The sequence below is a fragment of the Mustela nivalis genome (assembly GCF_964662115.1).
Source record: "Mustela nivalis genome assembly, chromosome: 11".
NCBI classification, from domain to species: Eukaryota; Metazoa; Chordata; class Mammalia; order Carnivora; family Mustelidae; genus Mustela; species Mustela nivalis.
The window spans coordinates 105,303,048-105,315,342 of NC_139030.1; the positions used below are offsets into that span (position 1 = coordinate 105,303,048).

The 12,295-nt window shown below is 36.6% G+C and overlaps 1 protein-coding gene across 2 annotated transcripts in view; it reads left to right on the plus strand.

Moving 5' to 3' along the window:
- Positions 1–12,295, plus strand: part of PGAP1 (post-GPI attachment to proteins inositol deacylase 1) — a 79,894-nt gene that overhangs the window by 61,234 nt on the left and 6,365 nt on the right. For both annotated transcript variants that reach the window (XM_082689045.1, XM_082689046.1), the window contains 3 exons: positions 8,454–8,547; positions 10,309–10,399; positions 11,228–11,425. In XM_082689045.1, coding sequence (XP_082545171.1) covers positions 8,454–8,547; positions 10,309–10,399; positions 11,228–11,425 — 383 coding nt within the window. The remainder of the gene's footprint in view (positions 1–8,453; positions 8,548–10,308; positions 10,400–11,227; positions 11,426–12,295) is intronic.

Here is a 12,295-nt window from a genome sequence, read left to right on the forward strand (position 1 = left end):
TATTTTTTATTTTTTTGTTGTGGCATAGCATAGCAGAATTTTAAGAATTTAAGTCCTTTAACTGTAATTATAAAACTCACAAATCACATTAACCCAGAAATTTTTTTAATACTTTTTTTTTAAGATTTTATTTATTTATTTGACAGAGATCACAAGTAGGCAGAGAGAGCGGGAAGCAGGCTCCCTGCTGAGCAGAGAACCCAATGCGTGCTCCATCCTAGGACCTTGAGATCATGACCTGAGCTGAAGGCAGAGGCTTTAACCCACTTAGCCACTCAGGTGCCCCTAACCCAGAAATTTTTTATATGCATTATCTCATTTGATTCTCACAACAATCTGGTGAGAACTAGATTGTGATTATTATTAAATCTGTGAACATTAGAAAATTCTAAGTTCATATGTAAAATGTGCTACATTAGAAAGAGAAGATTAAATGGTGTAAATTGGAAGAGTAGTACCATGGATAGTTATAATAAATTATCTAGCTTGTTAAGGGACCTTTTTTAAGAAAAATTATAGGGGATGGGTTGAAAAAAAAAAGAAAAATTATGTCTTGGCATATAGAGGAAGAATTGATGCTATTATATTTTTAGTATGTCCAAAAGGCATGTTACTGTATACAGTGGTATGGGCTGAAAAATAGCATACTGTCTCATCCATATCATCCCTAGGGCTCATAATTCAGAGTAGTGACAGGAAAAGTCAAGTTATTTTGATATTTGATAACCAAGCATAATTATATGTCCATCAAATAAGGACATACTAATATTCTTGTTAAGACATGGAAATTGATCTAAAAAACAAAGATATGTAGGTATTACAGGATCAAAGGTGGGTACTTTTTTAAATGTCAAAGAATTTGTGGTAATTAAGTCTTTCCCAAATTACTGAAAGATATGATGCTCTTGCTTCATGTTTGTTTAAAAATTTAGCTTGAGAATGGGAGAATGAATTGATGTAGTATATATTATTCATCTTTTAAAAATAATACATATTTTCATTGTTGCTGATTCAGTCAAAGAAGACTGAGAATAGGAATAAAGAGAAACAACTTGGGAGAATCTTTAGACTTTGCTTAGTTAATTTTCCATCAAATTAGTTTTTCTTTCTTTCTTTCTTTTTTTCAGAAAAAGGAGAGAAAAAATATTTACATGTTCTTTAGTCTATTCTAATGAAAGAGGGCAAAGAATAAAGCTGAAATTACTTTCTCAAGAGAATTATAAAAACTAGTAAGTCATTTCTATATAGGAATGAAGACTAATATTGCTAAATCTTTAGATTTTAAGAGAAACTGGAAATCTAGAGTTTTAGATAAAACTTTTTAAATTTTTTAAATGTTGGCATCTAATTTGAAATGTAAAGAAATACTGTGCCAAATACTAAACCAAATCAAGCGTCTACAATTTGAATATGTTCCATAGTGGCCAGTTTATGATTGTGGATTTTGTCATATCTTATATGAGCTGTGGCTGTAGCCGAGTAGAATAGTTATACTCACAACAGTGATAGTCATTACAAGGAACTGCCATGTTCAGAATACTATAATAGAAACTCCTAGAAGATTTCCAAAGACAGTGAAGAGTATCAAAGGTTAATAATAACAGCTATTTTCTGATCACCTACCTGTGCCAGTTACTGTGCCAAATGCTTTATACAACTGAACACATTTAAGCCTCAAACTCCCTGTGAGATAAGTGCTATTTATCTCCATTTTGTAAATAAAGGCACAGGGAGAAGGGGGGGTAAAGTAACATGTCCAAGGACACAGAGCTAGCGAGAGGCAGAGCTATAATCTAAATCCAGAAGGCTGACTGTAAGCCTGCTATGCTGCTCAACTTCTGTACTGTTTTTTTTTCTTATCTTTTTTAAAATTATTTAGAAATTTTAATGCTTCTGATAACATTTCCTTATATAATAAAACTATCTAGATAATGTCATATCTAGATAGTATTCGATATATTTTTAAATGTAATATTTTTAAATTCAGTTTTGCTGTAAGAAAAGTCACATCAACATTCAGAAACAGAATTGTTGTGGGGGGAAAACCCCATTTTAGATTCCAGGCTTAAAAATTTAAATTATACATTGAGAAATCTATGTTACACATTTAAGAATGATGATGAAACTGTTTATATTTATGGCTTTATTATTATATTAATTTGATATTGCCGCTATAAGAAATTACCACAAACTTAGTGTTTTTTTTTGTTGTTTTTTTTTTTTAAAGATTTTTTTGTTTATTTATTTGACAGAGAGAGATCACAAGTAGATAGAGAGGCAGGCAGAAAGAGAGAGAGGGAAGCAGGCTCCCCGCGGAGCAGAGAACCCAATGCGGGACTCGATCCCAGGACCCTGAGATCATGACCTGAGCCGAAGGCAGCGGCTTAACCTAATGAGCCACCCAGGCGCCCCACAAACTTAGTGTTTTTATACAAATTCATTATCCTATAGTTCTGGAGATCAGAAATTGAAAATGGGTTTCCAGTAAAGATGTTAGGTGTTAGCAGGGTTGTGTTTATTTTTTCTTTTTTTCTTTATTCTTCTTCTTCTTTTTTTTTTTTTTTTTTTTTTAGATTTTATTATTTATTTGACAGAGACAGAGAGGGCATGCAAGTAGGGGAAGTGAGAGAGGGAAAAGCAGGCATCCTGCTGAAGCCTGATGCGAGTCTCAGTCCCAGGACCCTAGGATCATGACCTGAGGCAAAGGCAGATGGTTAATGACTGACCCACCCAGGTGCCCAGGGTTGTGTTTCTTCCGGACACTCTGGGAAATCACGTTTGTTTGCCATTTCCAGCTTCTATAGGCTGCCTGCACTTCTTGACTTGTGGTCCCTTCCTTCTTCTTCAAACCCAGCAATGGCAAGTATCAAATCATTATGAATCTGACTCTTCTCTTTTCCTGCCTCCCAGGACCATTGGCATATAGTTGCTCATAATATCTTCTTATGATTGTATAATTTCTTTGGTGTTGGTTGTGATCTCTCCTCTTTCATTCATGATTTTATTAATTTGGGTTCTTTCTCTTCTCTTTTTGATAGGTCTGGCTAGGGGTTCAATCTTAAATTCTTTCAGAGAACCAGCTCCTAGTTTGGCTGATCTGTTCTACTGTTCTTTTGGTTTCTATTTCATTGATTTCTGTTGCTCTTTAATTTCTCTTCTCCTGCTGGGTTTAGGCTTTTTTTGCTGTTCTTTCCCAGCTCCTTTAGGTATAGGTAGGGTCAGGTTGTAGACTTGAGACCTTTCCTGTTTCTTGAGAAAGGCTTGGACCTTTCCTGTTTCTTGTATTTTCTTAGAAAATACATCTTTGCTGTATCCCAAAGATTTTGAACAGTTGTGTTTTCATTTTCATTTGCTTTCATGAATTTTTTTAATTCTTTAATTTCGTGGTTGACCCATTCATTCTTTAGTAGGATACTCTTTAGCCTCCATGAATCTGAGTTCTTTCCAACATTCCTCTTGTGATTGAGTTCTAGTTTCAAAGCATTGTGGTCCAAAATTATGCAGAGAATGATCCCAGTCTTTTGGTACCATTTGAGACCTGATTTGTGACCCAGGATGTGATCTGTTCTGGAGAATGTTCCAAGTGCACTGGAGAAGAATGTGTACTCTTTTGCTTTGGGATGGTATGTTCTGAATATATCTGTGATGTCCATCTGGTTCAGTGTGTCATTTAAAGCCTTTATTTCCTTGTTGATCTTTTGCTTAGATGATATGTCCATTTCAGTGAGGGGGGTGTTAAAGTCCCCTACTATTATTGTATAACTGTTGATGTGTTTCTTTGATTTTGTTATTAATTCATTTATATAATTGGCTGCTCCCATGTTAGGGGCATAGATATTTTAAAACAGATGTTTAAAATTGTTAGATCTTCTTGTTGGACAGAACCTTTAATTATGTATGATATAGTGTCCTTCCTCATCTCTTATTAAAGTCTTTGGTTTAAAATCTAATTTGTCTGATATAAGGATTGCCACCCAGCTTTCTTCTGATGTCCATTAGAATGGTAAATGTTTTTCCACCCCCTCACTTTAAGTCCAGAGGTGCCTTTGGGTCTAAATTGTGTCTCTTGCAGACAGCCTGTTGGTGGGTCTTGCTTTTTATTGAATCTGATACCTTTGTCTTTTGATTGGGGCATTTAGCCATTTACATTCAGGGTAACTGTTGAAAGATAAGAATGTAGGGCCATTGTATTGTCTGTAATGTGACTGTTACTGTATATTGTCTCTGTTCATTTCTGGTCTGTGTTACTTTTAGGCTCTTTCTTGGCTTAGAGGACCCCTTTCAATATTTTCTGTAGGGCTGGTTTTGTGTTCTTGCAAATTCTTTCAATTTTTGTTTATCTTGGAAGTTTTTTTAAATTTCTCCTTCTATTTTCAGTGACAGGCTAGCTGGATATAGTTTTCTTGGCTGCATATTTTTCTCATTTAGTGCCTTGAATATATCATGCCAGTCCATTCTGGCCTGCCAGGTCTCTGTGGATAGGTCTGCTGCCAATTTAATATTTCTACTGTTGTAGGTTACAGATCTCCTGTCCTGAGTTGCTTTCAAGATTTTCTCTTTGTCTCTGAGCCTTGTAAGTTTTACTATTAGATGACAGGGTGTTGACCTATTTTTATTGATTTTGAGGGGGAATTCTCTTTGCTTCCTGGATTTTGATGCCTGTTTCCTTCCCCAAATTAGAAAATTCTTTTTCCATAACAATTTGCTCCAGTATACTTTCTGCCCCTCTCTCTCTTTCTTCTTCTGGGATCCCAGTTATTCTAATATTGTTTCATCTTATGGTATCACTTATCTCTCAAATTCTCACCTTGTGATCTAGTAGTTGTTTATCTCTCTTTTATCCAGCTTCTTTATTCTCCATCATTTGGTCTTCTATATCACTAATTCTCTCTTCTGCCTCATCTATCCTTGCAGTTAGAGCCTCCATTTTTTATTGTACCTCATTAATAGCCTTTTTTATTTCAATTTGGTTAGATTTTAGTTCTTTTATTTCTCCAGAAAGGGATTCTCTGGTATCTTCTATGCTTATATCAAGCCCAGCTAGTATCTTTATAATCATCATTCTGAACTCTAGTTCCAACATCTTACTAATGTCTGTATTGATTATGTCTCAGGCAGTTGGTACTACCTCTTGTTCTTTTTTTTTTTTTGAGGTGAGTTTTCCCAGTTTGTCATTTTGTCCAGAGAAGAATAGATGAATGAGAGAACAAAATGCTAAAACAACCCCCAGAAAAATATACACTAAACAAATCAGAATAGACCCAAAACAGTGGGGTGGCGGGATGGGGCAGTGGAGAAAGGCACCAAAAAAAAAAAAAAGCATATGATCAGGCTGGTGAATAGAACAGAGCCACACACTAGATGTTGGTCTTTAGAAGAAACTGCCTCCCAAAATTAAAAAAAAAAAAATTTATATGTATATATACCAAAATAAGGGTAAGTATGATGAAGAGATGGAATGTGACTATAAAGATGAAAATTAAAGATTTTATAAAAGTGATAAGAAGTTGGTTGAAAAAAGAAAAAAAAAGATTAAAAAGGAGAGAATGTGATCAGGCTGGAGACTAGGACAAAGCCATATACTAGATTTAGGATATATTTTGGTCTGTTGGAAGAAACTGTATCCCAAAAGTTTAAAGAAAGAAAAACTTAAATAATACAAAAAATAAGGTTAAATACAATGAAAGGATAGAATATAACTGTAAAAATGAAAATGAAAATGGATTTTAAAAAGGGAATTAAGATGTTGTTTGAAAAAAGAAGAAAAATTTTAAAAAATAGAAAAAGAAAAAAGAAAATTAAAAAAACTAACTTTGAAAGACTAAAGAATCATGGGGGGAAAGCCATGAATTCTATGTGCTATATTCCTCTAGCACTGGAGTTTTGCAGTTCTCATTGTTTGGTAAACTTCGTCTTGGCTGATTGTTCTTGCTGATCTTCTGGAGCAGGGGCCTGTTGCAGTGATTCTCACCTGTCTTTGCCTGATGCGGAATTGCACCACCCCTGCCAGGGGCCAGGCTAAGCAATCTGCTCAGGTTTGCTGTCTGTACCTTTTGTCCCCTGAAAGCTTTCCATACAACTTTGGAGGATAAGAACGAAAGTGGTGGCCTCCCAATCTCTGGCCCCAGAGGAGCTGAGAACTCAGCCCCCCCCCCAGGGAGCCTTCAGAGAAAGCAATCACTCCTGTCTCCCTGGTTTCCGGCCCCACTCCATGCTCATCTGGCCTGTGTGACCGAGCATTTCTGTCTCTGGCACACAACCCCATTTGGAATTTCCAAACCTAGCAGATTCCTGTGGTTTTCCCCCACACCACTCCTCCTGGGGAGGAAGGAAAGTCTCCCTGGACCTGCTGCTTGTTGGGTCCTTGCTCAAAGAATAGTGGCCCAACTGTGCCACGGATTGTGGTTTAAGGCAGCCCTGAGCTGAGAGCCCACTCTTCAGCTCCATCTTTGCAGCCAGCTTCCCTGCTCCAATACTTGGGACCTCTGCCCAAGTTCTGCCCAGTCTTTCTGTGACCCTGAGAGTCCTGAGACCACACTGTCCCAGGGAGGATTCTACCCCTGGCTTAGCTACTAGAGCGACGTCCCTCAGTGGAGCAGACTTCTAAAAGTTCAGATTTTGTGCTCTGCTGCTCTTTCGCTTGCTGGTAGCCAGTTGATGGAAGCTCCCTCCCCCCGTGTGTATCTTCCAAATTATTGCCTCAGATTCACTTCTCCACACGTCCTACCTTCTAGAAGGTGGCTACTTTTCTGTTCATAGAATTGCTGCTATTCTTCAATCTCCTGTTGAGTTTGTAGTAGTTCAAAATGGTTTGATAACTATCTAGCTAAATTCCTGGAACCAGATGAAATTTAAGTCTCCTACTTCTCTACCATTTCTCCTCCCCCCTCCTTTTTTTTTTTTTTAAGATTTTATTTATTTATTTGACAGACAGAGATCACAAGTAGGCAGAGAGGCAGGCAGAGAGAGAGCTGGGAGAAGTAGGCCCCCTGCTGAGCAGAGAGCCTTATGCAGAACTCAATTCCAGGAACCTGGGATCAACCCGATGAGTCACCCAGGCGCCCTTCCTTTTTTCTTTTTTAAGATTTATTTAGGAGCGCAAGTGTGTGCAGTGCACGCGTACACACACAGGAGAGAACCTCAAGCAGACTCCCTGCTAAGTGGGGTACCCCCCCATGGGGTCTCCACCTCGGGCTCAACCCCACGACCCTTGAGATCATGACCTGAGCCAAAATCAGTCAGATGCTTAACCAGCGAGCCACCCAGGCACCCCTGTTTCTGTACTCTTGATAACTAAAGTATGCTATATGTTTTCTACCAGGTCATTAGCAGGCATTGAGTATCATTTAATTTTTAAAACTTTATAGCTAAAAAATGCTAACCATTATTTGAGCTTTCCATGAGTCATAATCAGTCATTGTAGATTATAATAACGAATACAATAATGAAAACACTTGAAATGTTGCAAGGAATCTCAAAGTATGACACAGAGTGAGCAAATGCTATTGGAAAAATGGCACCGATAGACTAGTTCAATGCCAGTTGCCACAAATGTTCAATTTGTAAAAATTTCAATTATCTCCAAAGTGCAGTGAAGCAAAAACAATAAAATGAGGTATGCTTGTAATAGCAGCTAATATTTTGTGATAGCTTAACATGTTTGAGTTAATACTGTAAATGCTTTACACAAGTGAACATCCTTAAACTTTAAAATCACCTATAAGGTAAGTACCGTATTGTCCCCATTTTACTGATGAGGACAATAAGAGTTAATGAGAAACTTGTTTGTCTATTAACTTTCTTTTTTTTAAGATTTTATTTATTTATTTTCAAGAGAGAGTGTGCATGCATGCAAGGGACAGAGGGAAAGGGGAAGAGAGAATCTCAGTCATGCTCCATGCCAAGCGTAGAGCCTGACACCAGGCTTGATCACATCACCCTGAAATTATGACCTGAGCCAAAATCAAGAGTTGGATGCTTGACCAAATAAGCCACCCATGTTCCCCTACTTGTCTATTAGGTTTTTAATTGTGCAAGTTGTGGGCTCCCTGTGCCTGAATTTCTTCATCTGTAAAATAGGGATAAGAATTACCTCAAAGGATTTTGGGAGGAGAGAGTGAGATAACACATATAAAATGTTTAGTATCATGCCTGGACTATATTAAATGCTCAATAAATGTACCTTGTTAAAAAAAGTCTGTAGTATATGCTACTCTACTGCGTATTTTTTTTGTTGCACCTTTATGAAAAATTCTGATTACATGTTTCTAACATACTGTATATTCTTGATATTTATTTTACTTAGAGTTTTGATACCCATTACTGGAAGTACCTCTGTGGCCATGTCAGGGAAAATATAAAGTGAAGAAAGACACTTTTATTTCATGTGAAAGTACATTAATTTCATTAACATGAATATTCAGAAGTTGCCCTGTAATTTGCCTGTTTTCTAGGTAGTTCGATTTCATGGAGGAGCTCTTCCTGCTTATGTTACATCTAGTATCCTTCTTGCTTATGGAGGACAGTTATATTCTCTTTTCTCAACAGGTAAGAATGTTTTTATTCCTCCTCCCCATCTCTCTCCACCCCTTTTCTCCAAGTTCTTCATTACTACTTATTTGTCTCTCATGTGGCTGAGTTCATGACCCATCTCTCCAGTTTACAGGCATTTCAGATCCTCTGGTTTTAGGAGATCCCCAAGAAGATTCCTTACTTAGCTTTTCCATTTTACACTTTAGTGCCTGAAATTTTTTCCCTTTATTCTGATGATATCTTAAGAGGGAGAGTCTCCTTGATGGGGATCTTGTTCCCCATTCCATCCCTAGTACCTACTGTAGTGTCAGGCACATAGTAGGCATTCAGTGTAATGTTTGGGCTGTTCCACTACATCAGTTAGGTCCTGAATGGAAAAACTGAGAGTTTATTTTAATGAAGAGACTGTTTCAAAGGTATGGGTAGGGTTAAGAGAAACCGACAAGAAATGATTAAGTGCCAGGTTAGCAGTAGAGCCGTCTGATACTCCTCGTTTTCAGGGCAAGGTAGTGAGCAAGCCTAGAGGGCTGTAGTGGAGGGCAGCATTACTACAGCTATAGCCACTGTCAAGCTGTGGCTCAGCAGGGGGAAAAGGCAGGGAAATACATATATGAACCTTATTTCCTCTTATCAGTGCCTATCATTCATTGCACCTAAGTCAGCCTCCCAGAGCTCAGAACAAAGTAAGGGTGGAGAATGAATCCGGAGATCCCAATTAGAATATACACTGCATTGGACAAAACCTTTCCTAGAGGATAGCAATGAAAATAGTTTCCCAGGAGCCTGCTTTATAAAGCCCTCACACATTGTTGGGCTTGGGTTGTAATGAAGGGAGATGAGATAGGAAAAGACAGTGGATCAAAATACATAAAAATAGTCCAAAAATATCCCTACCCTTTCCTCTTGCCAAATCCTTCTGCAGCTACTGATTTCCTTTCAATGACTTACAATTTCAAGTCTGCCTTTAGTATTCATTTTAACCTTCATATGCTGCTTTTGGGAATGTGAAATGGTATAGATGCTTTGGAAAGTAGGTTGGCAGTTACTCTGTGACTCAGGAACTATACTCCTAGGTATATATCCAAGAAAAATGTGAACAGATACCCACACTAAACCTGTGCACCCATGTTCACAGAAGCACTGTTCATATCCAAAAAGCAGAAACAACCCAAGTATTCATCAGCCGATAAACACATAACTAGAGTGTGCTGACACCTGCTAACACATGGATGAATCTTGGAAACACACCAAAAAAAAGGAGCCAGTCACAAAGGACTGTACATTATATGATTTTGTTTATAGGAAATGTTAAGAATAGGCCTTTCTTTAGAAACAAAGTAAATTAATTGTTCCCTGGGAGCAGGTGACAGTTAAGGAGAACAAGTTTGTTTTGGGAGTAATGAAAATGTTCTGAGACTGATTGTGGTGATGAAGGCATAACTGTGAATATACTTAAAACCACTAAATTGTGTGTACTTTGAATGAATTGTGTGGTATGAGAATTACATCTCAGTTAAGTTGTTTTTTAAAAAAATCATGTTTGGAGCTTTGTGAAAATGCAAATGGTGAAACCATTTGGCTTCCTGAAGTTGTTTCAGAAGTGATTGTGTACTCTTACATATGATCTATTGAGTTACAGTAATTTCTAATCTGTGAAGAGAGTCTTTATGATAATTGTGACCCTTGCTTTCTCTGACATGAAATATGTTGCTCTTACAATGCAGTCAATGTATGATATGACTCATAGTTACTATTTTTTTTTTTTTTAATCACCAGGTCATTGCTTAGAATATGCTACTGTGTTGGATAAAGAAGCCAAGCCATACAAAGTTGATCCTTTTGTAATTATGATTAAGTTTCTGTTGGGGTAAGTTTTATTATCTGTGATAATGATTTTAATTATTTTATATATATGAAACATGTTTAATTATTTTTATATATAAGACATGTTTCATTTATATAATAGGGGCATATATATATAGGGGCATAGTATGCCCCATAATGATATATAAATACTCATACAAATATGGCAATTGTCTTATTTTATTAAATGGGATTTTTAGGCAGAGTCCTAATAGGTATATCAACATTTACTTTGATATTATAACCATTTCAAAAGTAATTATAGAAATTATATATATATGTATCAGTTATAGAAACTTAATCTGTAAATATACCAAACTTCTTAAATTTGCAAAGGGATACATATGGCCTGTAATTTTTGAGTATCCCAAATTCATGAGCACAAACCATTATAGGATATTTGTGAAACAGTGCTTCAGATCACTTTTTATTCCCATACAAAGTGTATTTTGGATCTCTACCACACTTAGCATTCCATTTTTAATTTATTCTTATTTTGTGTTTTATGCTGAGAACCAGTATACATTAGATCTCTTTTCGTTAGTTAATACAATTAGCTGTTGGTTTTCTAGCTTAAAAAAAAGGCAACTTATTTATTACAAGGAACAGCATTGATACTCAGGGCTCAGATCCTTGAAGATCAGTAGACTTACTTGGAAGATAAATAACTTTTTCTCTACAAGGAATTGAAATTGGTTTTTCAGTATAAGTACACATTGAGTATCATGAAACTTAGGGGACTCTCATGTATGGCCAGATACCTCAGATATTAAATATTTGAATGTCAGTTGTTGATTTTTTTCTTTTATTGTATGTTTTCTTTTATCCACAGATATAAATGGTTTGAGGAGTTATGGGATGTGTTAATGTTACCAGAATTAGATGCCATCGTTTTAACCAGTCAGAGTATGTGTTTCCCCCTTGTATCCTTGATTCTCTTTCTGTTTGGAACATGTACTGCCTACTGGGGTGGCCTACTGTCTTCTACATCTGTGAGACTCCTTTCTTCATTGTGGCTAGCTTTGAGAAGGTAAAGAATGACTGAAAGCTTTCTTATTGCTCTTAAGGAAAAAAGTGTATTTTGATAGGGAACCTCAGAATTAGTTGGCTTTAACTAAACTCTAATTTCTAAGGAAAGAAACCTTAGAAAGGAAAGAAGTTCACTTCTTCTAGAAAAACTAGAAAAACATGGGTTAGTGTTAAAAGTTATATCTTTGTTAAAAATAATCATTCAGGGGCACCTGGCTGGCTCAGCCAGAGGAGCGTGCAAGTCTTGATCTAGGGGTCATGGGTTTGAGCCCGATGTTGGCGTAGAGATTAATGAACTAAATAAAAACTTTTATTTTTAAAAAAAGATAATCATTTATTGCATGTTAAATGCTGTTTGAGTTAATGCCAAGAGTTAATCAAAAACGTTTGACAGAGGGATGCCTTACTGGCTCAGTCAGTAGAGCATATGCCTTTTGAACTCAGGGTCATGAATTTGACCCAGCATTGGGAGTAGACATTACTTTAAAAAGTGACAGATTACAGAATTATTTTTAATTTTTATGATTGTAAATCTTTTGAAGGAAGAAATATTTATCTGGTAATGCTTTTATATGTTGACTTCCAGTCACACCTGAGAGCAAGAGAATTCCAGTCAAGATACTTAAGATCAGATTAGATGAAATGCAAAAAAAATTCCAAAAACATTGCCTAGAGTTTTATTTTGGATCCAAAGACAAAGTTTGAAGCTACTGATAGGCTTTTCTGGTAAACCACTGACCTTATTTCTCTTGCCTCTGCTCCTCACCGGACATGTTACGTGATTTACTGTCACAGAGGGGATTACGGTGTGATGCTTCTTCCTTCACCCTTCTGAGGTGCTTCTGACACTAATAGCTTCATAAGTCTGAGT